The 19,579-nt window shown below is 38.1% G+C and overlaps 1 protein-coding gene across 9 annotated transcripts in view; it reads left to right on the top strand.

Moving 5' to 3' along the window:
- Positions 1–18,125, top strand: part of LOC115227052 (ketohexokinase) — a 22,422-nt gene extending 4,297 nt beyond the window's left edge. The window contains exons 1-9 of one of the 9 annotated variants that reach the window (XM_036498505.1): positions 5,928–5,945; positions 7,339–7,393; positions 9,199–9,297; positions 10,071–10,189; positions 12,305–12,437; positions 14,377–14,455; positions 15,932–16,064; positions 16,424–16,538; positions 17,595–18,125. In XM_036498505.1, the coding sequence (XP_036354398.1) occupies positions 7,380–7,393; positions 9,199–9,297; positions 10,071–10,189; positions 12,305–12,437; positions 14,377–14,455; positions 15,932–16,064; positions 16,424–16,538; positions 17,595–17,847 (945 nt within the window). In that variant the 5' untranslated portion in view covers positions 5,928–5,945; positions 7,339–7,379 and the 3' untranslated portion in view covers positions 17,848–18,125. Of the gene's footprint in view, positions 1–5,927; positions 5,946–7,256; positions 7,394–9,198; positions 9,298–10,070; positions 10,190–12,304; positions 12,438–14,376; positions 14,456–15,931; positions 16,065–16,423; positions 16,539–17,594 lie in introns of those variants that run through there. The other 8 variants (XM_036498507.1, XM_029797986.2, XM_036498504.1 and 5 more) reach the window with 8 other exon arrangements.
- The last annotated feature ends 1,454 nt before the right edge of the window (positions 18,126–19,579 follow it).

Here is a 19,579-nt window from a genome sequence, read left to right as displayed (position 1 = left end):
TGTAAGAAGGGTCAACTTGCTGTTAATAATAAACAATTAACTCCACAATCTCCATGTTATTCTTCTTATAAATGAATATGTGTGTGTATGTGTACATGTGCGTATTAAAATGCAAAGACAAGTAGATGCTTCGAGAGCTTTCTCATGTACAAAAGAAACATATTAACATATTCAACAAAATATGCTACCGTTTTCAAGCGTTTTAAAGGTGATTTAATCATGCTGTAAGAGAAAGGAAAATAATTTTATCTCTCTTAATATTAATTCTAGAAGTTTACATATGTTTTTCTTACAAAATTCCCATGGTGCCTGTGGTTGGTTTCCTTCTTATGGCTGCTTGATGGTAGTAGTAGTAACAATTTTAGCGCTGCCACTTGTCTTTTGTTCCTCATAAAGAATGTTGGTATTAAAGAGTGTCTGTTACTGTGTTTATTATATATATATATATATATTATATATATATATATATATATATATATATATATATATATATATATATATATAAATATATATAAATATATATATACACATATACATACATACATCCACACACACGCAAACACTCACACTTACACGGGAACGCTACCAAACTCTCCAGATTCTTTACCTGTGTTGTGTAAGTTTTTCCATTTATTTTGGTTTTCTCCTCTTCACAGACTTTTTATATATTTTTCTCTTTTTCTCTCTTTTCCAAATTTTTATTTAAAATTTCCTCGTTTAAAAAAAAACAAACATTTCATTCTTCTTCGTAATCTCTAAATATAAAGCTGAAGTTGTCTGTGTATGGCAGGTTTGGTAGCCTTCAACTAACATTAATCTCCTCCGAGACCCTGCGGCGCAAGTTGACCAAAATTGAGAGTATGATAGAAGACGGCTTGCTCTTCATTTCGTAGAAGAAAAAATTCAAATCGGACCATGTTAACACCAAAAATTATTTACATCAAAAAGGTGTTTTTTTTTTCTATGAAAATCCCTATTTTTTACGATTTTTTGACTGCTGTGTCGCCATTTTTCGGTGCATTTCAACCAGGAAAGATGTTCACTTAAAGAGACAAGCTACATAATGCAAAATTTTTACTTTTCTAAAATTCCAATTCTAAAGGGTCGAAACAAACCCGAGCAACGCCGGGCGATACTGCTAGTTCTATTATACAGAAAGGAAGGGGTGAAAGATGAATAACGAAGGAGGGAGTTTGAGCGTGAATAAATGCGTGTGTAAGAGAGGTATATTTGCCTGCGCGTGTACAATGGAAATGGGATGGTAATGTTCAACGTTGAAAATGTGTGAGTATATGTGTGTATCCGTGTGCGCGTACAAGAGAATAATGTGAAAATTTGTATATACTCTTTTACTCTTTTACTTGTTTCAGTCATTTGACTGCGGCCATGCTGTATATACGTGTAAAGTAAAAAGAATTCTTGTCCGGTACCGGATCGATCCCAAAATTTAATGAGACTGTGCCAGTCACGAGGCCAAACACCCCTGAAAGTTTCATCCGAATCTATCCAGCGGTTCTTGAGTTATCTCGTCCACGGATAAACTAACAAATGCGACTGAAAACAATATCTCCGCCTTCGTTAAGGCGTAGGTAATAATGATTTCTTTTCTTTTTTTTTAAGCCATAAAATACATATTTATTTTTCAAAATGAAACAAAAACGAACGGTTACATGGAAAATAATCGTTATATTTTATACATCCACTTTGTATTTGAGAAGTCTCTAAAACTTTTTTCAGTTGCAAAGTCTTTGGTCAGATCCTCAAAATTAATCTTAGGTTAACAGATCTGCATCTATATTTAGTAGAGATAAAGACATCCCAAATATTATTTCAGCAAGTTTAAAGTGATTTCTTTTGTGCCGTAAACCATTTACCCTTTCTATGGTGCCCTTTTCCCTAATGTCCTGAGCACGTGCTTATTTTGCATAATGTTAATCCAGCCTAGTTTATTGGAAACGCCCTTTTTTTTTTGATTTCTGGGAACTCTGAGTAAATGCTTGTGCCACAAGCATATCATTGTCCTCACTGATAAACCTGACCGGTTGACCACTTTTCTGTGCCTCGCAGATGAACTAAGTCTGCTCATATTTGTTTGATATTCTCTAAGCTGTTAATCTTGATGGAGCTGGTCTTTGATAGAATAAGTACTAGGCTCACAAAGAATAAGCCCTGGGGTCGATTTGTTCGACTAAAGGCGGTGCTCCAGCATGTCCGCAGTCAAAATGGCTGAAACAAGTAAAAGAGTAAAAGAATATTGATTTCAAAATTTGTCATAACGCCAGCAAGTTAGGAGAAGGGGTTAAGACAATTACATCGACCCCAATGTGTAACTGGTACTTATTTTACCTACCTAGAATGGATGAATGGCAAAGACGACCTCGGCGAAATTTGAACTCAGAATGTGCAGACGGATGAAATACCGCTGAGCATTTAAACCGGTGTGCTAACGATTCTGCCAGCTTGTTACCTAATAAGAGTTAAGAATACTGGAAAATGTTTCCTGCTGAGTAATCAGATATCAAATCTGGACAATTTCTTCTTATTTTTTATTCACCATTACACGTGTTTCATTTGGTAGTAGTAGTTGCAAAAAAGTAAACGCGTAATAGAAAAACATGTTAGGGATGTCCTATTAGAAATTCTTCAAACAGAGAATCAAATAATGTATGTGTATATGTATGTATGTGTGTTGTTGTTAAGCAACCAGACGGGTAAGGGTAATTAGGTGATGGTCTAGGGCTTAGGGGCGGGAGACCCCTGACCTTGGAAAAGAAAAAAAAAACTTTGGTCGTCTTGTTGTAGTCGAGGGCTCTCCGTTGACGCCCGACACCACTGGGAGGTGGCCCTCGAAATCGCTGGAAATGGAGATCTCCAGGTCCAAATTCTTGAACGGCTGTATGTGTGTGTGAAAAGTGAGGTGAAGACGCATGGCTCAGTCGTTAGAACGTTCGATTCACAATCATGAGGTTGTGAGTTCGAATCCCAGACCGAGCTGCGTGTTGTGTTCTTGAGCAAGACACTTTATTTCACGTTGCTCCAGTTTACTCAGCATTAGATATGAGTTGCGACATCACTGGTGCCACGCTCTATCGGCCCCTTTGCCTTTCCCTTGGATAACATCAGTGGCATGGAGAAAGGAGACTTGGATAGGGGAGACGTGTACCTTGGAGGAGAACTTTCTAGGTTCAATCCCATGGTCATTCATGACCGAATGCAGTCTTTGCTCTTATTTATGTATGTGTGAAGGCGCGTGGCTTAGTGGTTATGTATATATCTGGCGAACGATCGTAAGGACATGAGTTCGATTCCTGGCGGCGCTTTGTGTCCTCGAGCAATGCACATTATTTCCCCTTGGTCCAGTCTACTCGGCTGGCAAAACATGAGTTGTACCTGTAATTGAAAAGGGCCAACGTTGTCACACACTGTTTCACGGTGAATCTCCCAAAGAATTACGTTGAGAGTATGTGTGCTTGTGGAGTACTCGACCACTTGGTTAAATTTTACGAGCAGGTTGCTCCGTTGATTGGATAACTGGAATCCTAATCGTCGTAACCGACGGAGTACCGGTTGTGTGAAGTTCGTTCTGTCCACCCCAAAGATCTTCTATCTTTACTGTTTCAGCCATTGCTTAGCCTTTTTTGGCAAATCGTTGCGTGTGTGTATGTGTATGTGTGTGTGTTTATACGTATGTGTGTGTATGCTCGCGTGATCGTGTGTATGTATGTATACGTCTATGCACATCTATGCATGTATACATACGCATAAACAAGGAAACGTGTGTGTATGTGTGTATCTCCACCCTTAAACACACACATACACATACACAGCTATCACTCAAAATTTTAAGTGGTCACTTGTTTTGCTAGAAGTAACAGCTACAACTTTCTTAAATCATACCCGACTGTCATAAAAAGGATAGGATGGTCATGGCTTGAACGCTCTTGATCATAAATCTACTCAATAAAGGCTGGACCCAGGGTTAAACATAACATAAGCCGCTTTCTATTATTTATAAGTGGTGGATCAAATATTTTATTGCGTAGCTGGAAGCATTCGGAAAACGCGAGTATGATAATAACAACAACAACAAAACAACAACAACAACAACAATAATAATAATAATAATAATAATAATAATAATAATAATAATAGTAATAATGGAGTAATAATAATGATAATAATAATAATACTGATAATAATAATAATAACAACAACAACAACAATAATAATAAGAAGAAGAATAATGATAATAATAATAATAATAATAATATTAATAATAATAATAATAATAATAATGATGATGATGATGATGATGATGATGATGATGATGATAATAATAATGATAATAATAATAATAAAAATAATGATAATAATAATGATGATGATGATGATGATGATGATGATGATGATAATAATAATAATAATAATAATGATAATAATAATAATAATAATAATAATAATAATGATATTGAGAAGAGCATTGTCGATGTGAGAACTGTTGCTGCTCATGTATTTTAATTTAACTTAAAAAAAAAATGAACGAACTATTGTTTAGTTTAATGGCCTACCAATGTACACTATGAGTTTCTTTGCCCTAGGAGTCGGGAAGACACTCGGCAAGAAATGGAAGCAAATTTGAAAGAAGAAAAAAAAAAAAAAATAATAATAATAATAATAACAATAATAATGATAATAATACTAATAATATAATAATGAATGATGATGATGATGATGATGATGATGATGATGATGATGATGATGATGATGATGATGATGATGATGATGATGATGATGATGATGATGAAATAATAATAATAATAATAATAATAATAATAATAATAAATATGACAATATACAAACAATGTATGTTTTATTTGACGATCTTCTATAATAGACACAACAGCGACAGCAGATACGTAGCGGAAATGTTGAACCTACGAACGTACGAGCTTTTATTTTTGTGAGGGTGCGCGTCCATCTCTCTCTCTCTTTCTCTCTCTTTCACCCTCTCTCTACTTTCATCTCTCTGTTTCTTTCTCTCTTTCTCTCTCTCTATCTGTCACTCTATACTCCCCTCCTACCGCCTTTCTTTCTTTGTTACCCCCTCACTCCGACAACTTTTTTACGTAGCTTCTTCCTTCCTTTTATCGTGCTGCGTTCTTTCTTTTTTCCTCTTCTTTATTCACCGCTAAAATTGCTTAGCTTTTTTTCTTGCTAATATCATTCTTCTTCTTCTTTTTCTTCTCTTCTTCTTCTTCTTCTTCTTCTTCTTCTTCTTCTTCTTCTTTCTTCTTTTCTTTTCTTCTTTTTCTTCTTCTTCTCTTTTTCTTCTTTTTTTCTTCTTCTTTTTCTTCTTCTTCTCTTCTTCTTCTTTTTCTTCTTCCTTTTTCTTTATCTTCTTCTTTCTTCTTATCTTATTCTTTTCCTCCTCCTCTTCCTTCTCCTTCTCCTCCTCCTCCCCATCTTCTTTATCTTCTTCTTCTTCTTCTTCTTCTTCTTCTTCTCCTCCTCCCCATCTTCCCCCTTCTTCTTTATCTTCTTCTTTATCTTCTTCTTCGTCTTTTTTATCTTCTCCTCTCCTCCTCCTCCTCCTCCCCTTCTTCTTCTTTACCTTCTTCTTCTTTATCTTCTTCTTTATCTTCTTCTTTATCTACTTCTTCTTCTTCTCCTCCTCCTCCTCCTCCTTCTTTATCTTCTTCTTTATCTTCTTCTTTATCTTCTTTATCTTCTTCTTCTTCTTCTTCTTCTTCTTTATCTTCTTCTTCCTCTTCTTCCTCCTCCTCCTCCTCCTCCTCTTCTCCTTCATTTTTTCTTCCATTTCTCTCTCTCTCTCTCTCTCTTATTAAATAACAGTGACATTACGCAACATACCTTGAGCTTTGTGAGAGAATTTTGATAGAGAGAAGAGGACGGACTCACACATACATACACACACACACACTCACGTACACACATACACAGGCGCCCGCGTATACATACACATACATACTTATATTCTTTTATTCTTTGTTTTATTGGTTTCCGTTATTCGACTGCGGCCATGCCGGAGCACGCCTTTAGTCGAACAAATCGACCCGAGGACTTATTCTTTGTAATACTAGTACTTATTCTATCGGTTTCTTTTACCGAACCGCTAAGTTACGGGGACGTAAACACACCAACATCAGTTCTCAAGCGATGGTGAGGTACAAACACAGGCACACAAACATATAAATACATACATACATATATATATATATACTAGCAGTATCGCCCGGCGTTGCTCGGGTTTGTAAGGGAAATAACTATATAAGCATTTTTAGAGAGTTACTTCCCTTATAGATGCCAATTCGGGCTTTCTTAGCCATTTCTGTTTTGGTGTCTTCAAGCCATGAAGTCGTTGTTCTAAAAGAACGCTGGTCTCCTTGACAATGCTTTACGACGTTGATTTCCTTACACTCCCTTCCCCACAGCTTCACGAGGGAGGGAAGAAGGGGGAGAAGCAACACAGGTGCAGCTGTGAGCGTGGACGCCAACTCCGCCGCCATCGACACACGAAAAAATATGCATTAAAATGGAATAAAAAATGATGTTAAATTATTTTAAAAATCGTAGACTCATCGTAGACGCGCGCTAATAGCCAGACGGGCTCGATATGAATCACGACTATAAGATACCCGAATTTGGTTAAACTGCACCGCAAAATGTGGGAGTAGTTAGGAATCTAAATCGAAGGGGACAGACACTCACACAACTACAGTTTATATATATCTATATATATATATATATATATATATATATATATATATATATATATATATATATATATATATACATACGACGGGCTGCTTTCAGTTTCCGTCTACCAAATCCACTCACAAGGCTTTGGTCGGCCTGGGGCTATAGTAGAAGACACTTGCCTAAGGTGCCATGCAATGGGATGAGCCCGGAACCATGTGCTTGAGAAGCAAGCTTCTCACCACACAGCCACTTATATATATGTGGGATAATATATATATATATATATATATATATATATATGTGTGTGTGTGTGTGTGTGTGTGTGTGTGTGTGTGTGCGTCCATGTGTTTGTACACCTAACCCCGAGCTAGGTTTCTCTGTAAGAAGCTTACGAAACTTTAAGTCTCATAGTGCCGAAACTATGTCACCTCTCAGCCCCCGTCACATGATTACAAGCATGCAATCATAGAATTCTTCTTCAATTATTTTACATTTATTCACTTTAAAAATCTTGTTGTTATAATTCTACATTGCAGTTTGATGAACCAGCAGCAATGAAACTTCGAAGTCATTATCAACTTTAAACCAAAATCAAAAAAAAAGTACACAGACAGACAGCCACACACACACACACTTCTGTTTATAACTGACAACCAGATATGTCTCACTTGCGGTAAGTCTTAATCTATTTCTTAATAATAATAATAATGATAATAATAATAATAATAATAATAATAATAATAATAATAATAATAATAATAATAATAATAAACTGATTGGAAGTGTTATCAACTGATTGGAAGTGTTATCATGTACATTGTTTTGTCTTGGTATAAAAGATGGGCTACAGCAAATATTCTGCTCAATACCACAGATTTGCTTGTCAGTTGTTTGACCTTAACCAGTTGAGCATGTCCCTTAGTGGCTGACGATATGTGCATCTCTGATCACGAGCAGAAGTAGTGGGGGAGCATCATAGCCATGTGTTGAGAGGGATTCTTTGGGGTTTGAATAATTCAACTCTGGAAACATGGGTGGTTCTTTCAACATCCTTAAACAACCCTTATTCAGGGACCGCTTGAGCGGGATGGGCTACTCAACCTGAAGAAAATTCTAACTGGGCCCCACCTGCAAGGTCATGTGCTGTTTATCTTGATATGAGATCACCATGTCGCGCACATATGGTTGTGATGCATGTGCCTGGTGTGCCCTTATCAGACGGGTAGTCATGATGGGTATATTGGGCTTCGTATATTTTTCCCCAGTGTCACTTTGATGGCATGAACTGCTCTCTCACTCAATAATAATAATAATAATCCTTTCTACTGGAGGCACAAGGCCTCAAATTTCGGGGGAGGGAAGAAGACGATTACATCGACCCCAGTCTTTCACTGGTACTTGATTTATCGACCCCGAAAGGATAAAAGGCAGTGTCGACTTCCGCGGAATTTGAACTCAGAACTTAGCGGCAGACGAAAAACCGCTTAGCATTTTCGTCCGGTATGCTAACGGTTTTGCCACCTCGCCGATAATAATAATAATAATAATTTCAAATTTTTGCACAAGGCCAGCAAAGTCGATTACATTGACTTCAGTAATTAACTGGTACTTATTTTATCAACCCCGAAAGGCAAAATCGACCTCGGTGGAATTTGAACTCAGAATGTATGTCCGGAAGAAATGCCGCTAAACATTTTCACCGACGTGCTATCAGTCTTTTTTACTTCAGGCACACGGGCTAAAATATTGGGGAAAGGGTTAGTCGATTATATGGACCCCAGTATTCAACATGTACTTATTTGATCGAATCGGAAAGAATGAAAGACAAAGTCGACTTTGGTGACACTTGAACTTAGATGGCAAAGTCAATCTCGGCGTAATTTAAAATCAATATAACAATAACAATCCTTTCTACTAGAGGCACAAGGCCTGAAATTTTGTGGAGGGGACTAGTTGATTACATCGACTCTAGTGTTTCACTGGTACTTAATTTATCGACTTCGAAAGGATGAAAGGCAAAGTCGACCTCGGCGGAATTTGAACTCAGAACGTAAAGACAGACGAAATACCGTTAAGCATTTCGCCCGGTGAGCTAACCATTGTGCTATAATAACAACAACAACAATAATAATAATAATAATAATAATAATAATAATAATAATAATAATAATAATAATAATAACAATAATAATAATAATAATAATAATAATAACAACAACAATAATAATAATAATAACAACAACAACAGCAACAACAACAACAACAACAACAACAACAACAACAACAACAGAAATCTAAGATCACGTAATGGCACATGAAATACGCTGTAGTATTTAGTTGCAAACCTCTATGTGCTGGGTTCAAAACCCACTGATGCTATATTAATGCATTAACGCCTGTTTCTTCTTTACGTCAGTTTTTACTTAAACAATGAAAAATGTTTCGAGCAATAACTCAGAATCCATTTACATTTTTCAGCGATTCAGAAGAGAAACCGAAGGTTTTATTCGTTGGTTTAGTGTGTATTGATATTGTAAACATTTGCCCCAAATACCCGGACGAAGATACTGATACACTGTAAGAATTTGTATTCTTTTATTATTATATTCTTTCAGACTGCGGCTATACTGGAGTATTGCCTTGGTTAGTTTCAATTGCTTTGCCGAATGTCTTTTCAGTTTCTATTTTTGGTATAAAGTAAAACATTTCGTTGCCATCTTTTAACTGGAAATGATTAATTTAGATCAAAGGTTCTCAACCTATTTTGGCTAAAGGCCCCCTTTCGACCCTTGGAGTCACAAATGACCCGCTACAAAATATTTTTATTTTTCAATATTCTACTTATTTTGATATCAGCAAATAATGATAAAAAAAATAAAGAACGTCGTTTTATATATGCACTTGTATGCAGTCGGGAGTACAGATGTACAAATTAAAATGCAAAAAAAAAAAAATGAAATGAATTGAATGTTTGGTAAATGCGTTTATTTCCACCATGCGACACTTATGAGATCAACGTGTTGTCTATCGAAAGAGTGCTCTTTGGTACAAGAGGGCCCCTTTGCTCCAAAATTCCCCCTCGAGCTCCAAATGTAGTTCCGATGATAGACATAAAACGGCTGCTCCTCGGAGCCCGTTTTGTTATCCGCACTTTTCAACTGTCTCAATGTCCATTTAGATTTCACGGCGGCAAAGACAGCGAAGACAATATCACAACACCAAACTAAACAATTGTTTAAGTGTATCAGTTATCTAATTAGATATAATTAGTAATTATATACAATCGCTCCCTATTTAATTATCATCATTATTTTTAATTATCATTTGTATTTTTTGTTCTTGTGTTGCAGAGTTATTCATCAAGAATGGAGACGAGGTGGTAACGCTTCGAATAACTCAACTGTTTTGTCCCTCCTTGGACAACCTTGTGCGTTCTTCGGAAGTATGGCCAGTAGCTACGAGAAAGCGTCAGTTTTCATATCTTTAATATCTCTTTAAACTTATCATAGAGGTTCAGGGTGGCTGTGTGATAAGAAACTTCTTTCCCAACTACATGGTTCCGGCATCTATGTCTTTTCCATGTGTAGCTCACACTGTGGGACTGAACCCGGAACCATGTAGTTGGGAAGCAAACTTCTTACCACACAGCCATGCCTATATATTATATGTAGTATTAGGCAGTTTAAGTATATATTAATTAAATTTGACTGAAATTGATGGGTGAGCGTTTGGCCCAATCGGATGTGCAAGGAACCGTGTTAGCGTTGATTTGTAGGTTCGATTCTGGCTGGGGTTAGCTCATTGTTTTTCAGTCATTTTGTTTGTATGTAACAATTGTCGTTTCAAATTGTTATGATATATTATTATACAATTATATATATATATAACGGGAAGCTTTATGAAAATAAATAAAAGACGAAGGCAGGTGGAGTACAAACAAACAATTGTATTAGTATGGCGCTCAGGAATATAAATAAAACAAGTCTTTTACGTTTCGAGCCTACGCTCTTCGATAGAAAGATACACAGAAAAGAAACACGGAGAGAAACAAGGAGAGAAAAAAATGCGTGCAGAAGCTAGCGATTCAACATGGCGATTCTGGCCAGAAGTCAGAGACCAAACGTGAGACGCAAGAGTGAAAATAGGGGAGATAACAGGGTCAAATGACTTTGCCCCAACATAAGGGTGCGTGTGTGTATGAGAGAGTATGTGGTGCGTATGAAAGGTCTGGACGTGTGTATGTATGTATGTATGTATGATGAGAGAAGGGGAGTGAGGGAGCAGAGAGAAAGAGAGAAAGAGAGAAGGGGAAGAGGGAAGAAGAAAGAGGAAAGAAGAGGAGGGAAGAAGGGAAAGGAGGGAAAGAGAGTAGGGGTGAAAAGATGAAGGACTGAAGAGAAATAGGAGTCGGGGGGTGGGTTAGATGAAAAGTGTGGAGTTGAGACCAAATGGCGTAAAAGAGCGAAGAGAGAAGATTAATCCCTGTTCACGGCGCAAACGGGAATCCGGATGGCCTCTGTGCAAGGACAAACCGAACACAGACAGGTGTTGCAAGGAGTGACCGGTGGAGCGGAAATGGCGTGAGACCGGTGTGTCGTTGGCAAGGCGGATGTCACGGAGGTGTTCCGCGAACCAGTCAGCCAAGCGGCGTCCCGTTTGTCCGATGTACAGGGAATGGCAGAGAGAGCAAGAGATGCAATAGATGATATTACTGGAGGTGCAGGTGAAGGAGTTGATGATGCGATAGGGTCGATGTTGGGTGCCAGTGAGGAGGGTGGTGTTGGAGAGGTAAGGGCAAGTGTGGCAACGTGGGCGGGAGCAGGGGAACGAGCCAGGTTGGGAGGTAGGGTCAGGGAAGGAGCTGTGGACCAAATATATATACTCTTTTACTTGTTTCAGTCATTTGATTGCGACCATGCTAGATCACTGCCTTTAGTCGAGCAAATCGACCCCAGGACTTATTCTTTGTAAGCCTAGTACTTATTCTATCGGTTTCTTTTGCCGAACCGCTATGTTACGGGGACGTAAACACACTAGCATCGGTTGTCAATCGATGTTGAGGGGACAAACACATACACAAACATATACACACACATACATATATACATATACATATATACGACGGGCTTCTTTCAGTTTCCGTCTACCAAATCCACAAGGCTTTGATCGGCCCGAGGCTATAGTAGAAGATACTTGCTCAAGGTGCCACGCAGTGTGACAAGGGCGATTTCTAACAAAGATTCTTCATATTTTTAGTTTATACGCAACTAGACTCAACAACCCTCTTTAGTATGGTCTCAGTTTTTCATAAGGATAAAATATGTAAATCGTTGAGTTACCATAAAATTCTCATAACACACTATATATATATATATATATATATATATATATATATATATACATACATACATACATACTACATACATACATACACATATATATATATATATATATATATATATATATATATTATATATATATATATATATATATGTATATATATATATATATATATATATATATATATATATGTATATATATATATATATGTATATATACACTCACTCACAATCTATGTTGCAGGTTCTTATCGAAGACTTCGCCAAATATAATATTGACATATCCAGCTGCATCTTCCACGATGGACACATCAATATTCAGACAGTGGTGCTTATCAACTCTTTGAATGCTTCTAGAACAATCCTGTCTCCCCCAATGTGAGTTGACAATGTGTGTCAAGTTTGATGGTTTTCCTTCACTATTTTCTACCCCCCCCCTTCCCAACCTTCTCTGTCTGTATCCTTTTCTTATTACATCCTATTCATTCACTCTTCGGATAGGGATAAGAATCGTTCCTGAAGAAAAGTTTAGTACCAAATGTTAAAATTTTTCTTGTAGAAAACCGATTTATTCTAATTTTTAACTTTTTACCGAACTTAATGGCATACAAGACAAATTTTTTTCCCCCCAAATTCTGCTTAAAAACACCCCCACAAGTCCTTTATGCAAATTTGGTTTAAGTAGTACAAGCTTTGATGCTTTATAATCTTGTGTTTTTTTCCCCTGAATATGCGCTGCTGAAAATGTGACGCGTGAAGTGCGCGTATTCGTCTTTTATGCTACCAAAAACAGTTTAAACGAACATATTCTAAATTTTATCTATTTAAATGCATCAACTAAATCTATGGGCATTAAATAGGCACCGAGTCAGTGAAGTTGTTAAAACCTCGGCTAGACTATTTCTTGGTGATCTTTTTATTTCACTGCGCTGTTCTGCGTTTAAATCCTGTTGAGGCCAAGTTGACCTTTCTTCCCTTCGGGGGTCGATACATAAAGTACCAGTTATATAATTGGGATCGATTCTCCTAATTTTCTTTCTTTTTTCCAAACCTTTTTTCCACCATATGATCCGGCCGTATCCCTGTGACTTCACTATATGGTCCGGCCGTACCCCTATGACTTCACCCAGTTGAGGACAGAAAGAAAGGTTCCTCAATTGCTGATACATTCTGTCACTAGTTCGCTCCAACCCAACTGTTTACTTGCATTCGATCGGTTCACATTATTTTGTATAGATGCCATGAGGAAGTTCGGTTAGTCTACATTACTCTGCAAGGGGCTTATGACCGGTTTCCCGGTTTCTCGTCCCGGGATGGGACGCTGATCCGTGACAGGCTTACTCATTTTTCCAGCTGAGTGGACTGGAGCAATGTGAAATGAAGTGTCTTGCTCAAGAGCATAGCGCATCGCCCGATCCAGGAATCGAAACCACAATAACCTTAACCACTAAGACATGCGCCTCTACATACCACGGAAAAGTTAACTTACATTAATTCAATCTGTTCCTTTAGTACCGCCATTAATTGCCGATAAAGACGATTACAAATTTCTTGGGATCCTCGAGATTATGTTAATAAACGTGATATGGTCATGTGATGGTCACGTGAACGGAGTTATATTACAGAGTTTGTTGTGCGGAAACAGCTTCTATTATAGAGAAGACGGTAGGGGACGGCTGGTAATATCCACAAGTCTCTGGGCCTTACTGCCTCGAGTTTTCATACTCATAGGGCCGGTTACCAGATTTCTACAGTTGATACGTGACCGTAATCACAACACTCCGGCCCCCACGCCTAAACGGGACGCCAGGTCATTGCAGAGTGACCCATTTACGGCTGAGTGGACTGGAGCAACGTGAAATGAAGTGTTTTGGCCCAAAATACAACCCACTGCCTGATTCGGGAATCGAAACCACGATCTCGAGAGCATGTCGCTTCTAATTAGTAGAATAAAAAAAAATCAGGACAACGACCTCGCACATAAAATATTTAAGATGTGATAAAGTAAATCATTTCCTTTCACAGAAAATATACATGTCCCATATATAAGTTTTAGCATTATGTATATATTTCTTTACTACCCACAAGGGGCTAAACACAGAAGGGACAAACAAGGAAAGACAAAGGGATTAAGTCGATTACATCGACCCCAGTGCGTAACTGGTACTTTATTAATCGACCCCGAAAGGATGAAAGGCAAAGTCGACCTCGGCGGAATTTGAACTCAGAACGTTTTAGTATTATGTATAATGACTGTGCGGTCATATGAAATACACAAGTCTCATTTATGCTTTTGTATGTTTTTTTTTCTTTTTAGAAACCTTCCTTCGGTAACTTTTGAGGAATTCCTGAGAATTGATTTACATAAGAATGCCTTTAAATGGATTCATTTTGAGGTCGGTATGCTTTAAACTATTTTAATTATTTACAAAATTATTAAAACTAGTTTAGTTTTACGATACATCTTACGGATGCTCTGGGATACATCGTCAGTGATGTATCTAGGATCTCCGGGGTTTTGAAGTTCTTCAATATCAGACCCCGCCTCGCTCAGTTGATCGAGTCCCAGCTTGCACTGGTCTACCCTCTTCATCCAAAGCCACCATCTAATGGCCTTCTCTGCAGCTTCACTGATGGAACCTATGGCCCTCCTCTTTGCTGCTCCAGTAACTCCCATCCCAGTCAAAGTTTTGCAGAATGAACGCCCTAAAAACCCCTCCTTCAATTGCCTTGAAACAATACCTGCCAGTTTCGATTACTGCACTGCCCTACCAGCTTCTGGTACTTGGCCAACTTCCTGCCGTGAGCTTTCCCCATGTGTTATTCTCAGGGCACAGTTAGTTCCCACATGATCATTTGTTTGATGGAATTTGAGGCAATCGCTATGTCTAGATGGAGCGTTATTAGTATAACGTGTTGCTGCAACTTTAACCGTTTCCAGATACACACTCATCTACCAGCCTGGAGATATGGAAAGTAGCCATGATGTTGATTCACGTTTTACTGAACTGGACTTCTCTTCTGGCTCTGAGACAATGATGGTGTTTTTCCTTGATGGTATTTACTGAGGCGAGCTGGCAGAAACGTTAGAACGCTGGGCGAAATGCTTAGCGGCATTTCGTCTGCCGTTACGTTCTGAGTTCAAATTCCGCCGAGGTTGACTTTGCCTTTCGGGGTCGATAAATTAAGTACCAGTTACGCACTGGGGTCGATGCAATCGACTTAATCCGTTTGTCTGTCCTTTTTTGTCCTCTCTGTGTTTAGCCTCTTGTGGGTAGTAAAGAAATAGGTATTTGCTGGACTGAATGGTTGCTGATATCACCTCCGCAATTGGTTATTTCTAAAATTGTGTGGATTAGAACACGAATTGGTAAAGTCATTGGAGCCTTCGTACAAAATGCCTTGCTGTGTTTTTTCAGGCTGTTTGCTTTCTTAGTTCAAATTTCGCCGAGGTTCAACATTGCTTTTCATCCTCCCGGGACTGATTCGAAAATAAAATCTCATACAATCAAGAACCGAGATCGATATCATCGATTTCCCTCCCGTCAGCCTTGTGTCTATTAAAGGAATCATTATTTTCTGCGGATTGCAAGAATCGTTCGGCCCGGGAGCAGAGGCTGTCAATCTCCAAGGCTGCAATGAGTTAAAAACAAATTTATAAGAACGAGGCTCATTAAATTATCCCAGGAAGCTGCTCTCAGGGTCCTTGACCAGTTAACCGCTCCACCTTCTTACAAGTCCGACATGGAGATAAATGTCCAGCCGGGACATACATGAAGTAAATTGGCTGTGACTGGCGCGTGCAAAGTCTTCTTTGTTAACAATAGCGGAATGTCTGCGGCTTCTCATTTGTTTCAATCTTGCGTTTGCAGGCTCTGAGTGGCACCGAAAATATTCGGCAGCTCAAGAAGATTCTCCAGTATCTTTCCGATACCAACCGATCGAAAAACTTAAAGGAAAGAATTATAACGTCTGTTGAAGTCGAAAAACCTGAAAAAGAATTTGGTAAGTTGAAGCGAACCGTTTGCCAGTTTCTTGACAAAAAAATAAATATTATACGGAGTAAATGATACGATTTAGTAGTACCAAAGGTCAGGACGGTGAACTAACGAAGGATACAGGTATTACGTTCCATGATTTAATATAGGAACCAAATCTCCCGCAAATACACACACACACACACACACACACACACACACACACACACACACACACACACACACACACAAATATACACACAATAAGCATTCACATGCTAATATACACACGCACATTATGTGTAGACCAGACAATGTACTTATCACCGAATACTGTGTCTTGAATACACTAACAGTGACCTATACGTTTTCTATTTTGTCTGTTAGAGATTCTCTTGTGTGAACCAAATTATGTGTTTCTTGGCAAAGACTACGCTAAATTCCGAGGATATTCCTCCATGGAAGAAGCAGTAACGGGATTGGCAATTTCCTGTCCACAAAGGTAAACAGAGTCGAGATGACCAACCGACATCTTTTTTTACTTAATTTTATGGCGAGAAGAAGAAATGTTGTGTGTAGAAGCTGTGGGAGTTGTTGAGGGGGACTGAGTTTCTGGATTAAATTCGTAGAAAGGACTCAAAATTATTAAGAGGGAGCAGATTGTAATGAACCCCAGAAAGAAATTTTGTTGCATCTATCTATCTATCTATCTATCTATCTATCTATCTATCTATCTATCTATCTATCTATCTATCTGTCAATCTGTCTGTCTGTCTGTCTGTCTGTCTGTCTGTCACTGTCTCTCTCTCTCTCTCTCTCTCTCTCTCTCTCTCTTTAAGAAATTATATTACATATTTGATAATTTAACGGTGTTAATACGATTAATAATTTTTATCTTCAAAACTTTTCAAATAGTCTGTAGCCTTCACCTAAAAGAAAAGAAAAAAAACCCCAGAAAAAAGATAGAAATGAATGCTGCGAAGTAGCACGATTCTTTCGTTGTAGTCTAATGCTGCAATCTCGAGCGAGCGAAGTGTGTTGTTGATGCTGTTGTTGTTGTGGTTGCGATGGTGGCAGTGGTGGTGGTTACTTGGTATATATTTGCTAATTTCTTTACTAACATTCATTTAACATTCACTAACCAATTAATTAGCATAGATTTATTTCATATTTGTATTTGGTTAATAGGATTCGTGTGTTGAGACTAATCTTGTTTTGGGAGGGTCATCATGCCAATAATAGTAGCACACGCACTGATTAAATACCACTTTATTGTTAATTAAATGGTTAAATATTTCACCGACTAACTGATCAATCATTTATTTAATATGCTGACAAAACAATCAATCGGTTGTTTGTTAGTCAAAGTCCTTTTGTCGCTATTTGCCACTTTCTCAGTGACTTGTCCTCTCTCTTCAAAGTCTGTTCTGAGATATTTAACCGACTAACAATAAAGAAGTGATATTGAACCAGTGTTATAATTATTGGCGTAAAGACCCTCTCAAGATATAACATAGATTTAATATTCAATTAACATTAAATTTTAATGTTCTTTCAGTGAAGCTCTGATATGTACGTGGGGTGAACAGGGCGCCACCTGTCGACTTTCAAACGGAGCGATTTACCACAGTCCTGCAGAAAAGTTAACAAACCCCGAGGATTCATTAGGCGCCGGAGACACATTCACAGCCGGCACAATTTACTCTCTGCTCCAGGGACTTTCTGTAGAAGACGCCATAACATTTGGATGTCGTTTGGCCACCAGAAAATGTAGCATGAATGGCTTCGACGGACTCAAAAACTTTACATGAGACAACAGTTTTGTCTCAGCTTCTGTTCCATATCTCTACCGTATGTGGAATATTGTGACCCAGAGTTTGGCTTCATAATTGTATGAAGTAACATGCACACATATCATAAATTATATAGACTTAAATGGCAATGCTCTTGTTTTCACGCAAACTCAAAACTTTTATTCACTACATTTCTATATTTAAGAGATGAGGAATTATGTACATTATTTACATTTGACGGGTACAGATAAATCGGGTATAGCTGATCATGTATGGAAAAATGGAAACCACCACCCGCTGTGGGATGAAGTTAAAATAATAGACACTGGAAAATACGAAAACTAAAAGAAGCAGCAAATATGCTAGGACACACCAGCATCCTAAGCAGACCGAGTGTAGATATAAGTAGCATATGGGAACCGGTGTTAAGGAAGGATAGGATAATATTAGATTTATAAGCCCTAAAAATCCATTCCATTATTGTCCACAGGCATATGGCGTAGTGGTTAAGCTACTAACCTCAAGATTCCGAGTTCGATTCCAGCCAGTGACCATAATAATAATAATAATAATAATAATAATAATGAGAACCCAGGTTCTAAATTTCCCCAAGAGGAGGGTATATCAGCTGAAACAACAAACAAGAGGGGACAAATATCCGTCAAATGTAAATAATGTAAATAATTCTATTCACTATATGTGTGTTTGTGTGTGTGTGACAAACGGCAAACAGGACAAAAACAAGGATCATTCGCAGCCGATTTCCTCATCAACCGGACTACGGAAAGTCCTTGTAGTTTCGCTCCCTTATACAAACTCTCTCTCTCTCTCTCTCTCTCTCTCTCTCTCTCACACACACAGACATATATATACACGTGTGCGTGTATATATATTATATATATATATATATATATATATATATATTATATATATATGTATGTCTCTCTCTCTCTATATATATATATACTCGTTAGGCTTCTCCACTCACATGCCTTCGGTCGGTCCGAGGCTATAGTAGACACTTGCCCAAGGTGCCACACAATGAGATTGAACCCGGGGAACCATGTCGTTGGGAAGCAAACTTCTTACCACATAGCCATGTCTGCGTCTATCAATAGTTGCCAGCAGGTAGCAACGAGAATCGAACCCTGTACTCCTCAGCTACCGGCTGAGCAGCGAGCAGGCAGAGTTGTTAGCATGATGGATGACTTTGCCTTTTATCATTTCAGGGTTCGATAAATTAAGTACCAGTCGAGTACTGGGGTCGATGTAATCGATTATCACCATCCCCACAAATTCCGGGCCTTGTGCCTTTAGTAAAAAGGATTATTATTATTATTATCATATCGATGTAGAAAAGCTTGATTCAGCATAGACTATAGCGATATGTTTGCAGGGGAGAGCACTCTTACAGCGCAAGACTATGTTGTGGGAGATAACTGCGTAAGGTTGCATTTTTACCAAACTGGAAAAATATATGGTCGTCGTCGTCGTTGTTGTTGTTCTTATTGTGACTATTTTTTTTAGCTGCATCTCATTTATAATTGAAAGAAACCCAAGATCATAAGAGCTCCAGCTGCGGCAATACAGTCTTTTTGTACACTCCAGCGTACCTTGGCTAATTTTTCGTTACTCTTTTACTCTTTTACTTGTTTCAGACATCTGACTGTGGCCATGCTGGAGCACCGCCTTTAGTCGAGCGAATCGATCCCAGGACTTATTCTTTTGTAAGCCTAGTACTTATTATATC

Source organism: Octopus sinensis, unplaced genomic scaffold, assembly GCF_006345805.1.
Source record: "Octopus sinensis unplaced genomic scaffold, ASM634580v1 Contig01413, whole genome shotgun sequence".
In the NCBI taxonomy this organism is placed as follows: domain Eukaryota; kingdom Metazoa; phylum Mollusca; class Cephalopoda; order Octopoda; family Octopodidae; genus Octopus; species Octopus sinensis.
Note: the sequence above shows the minus strand (reverse complement) of the source record. Positions and strands in the feature narration are given on the sequence as shown.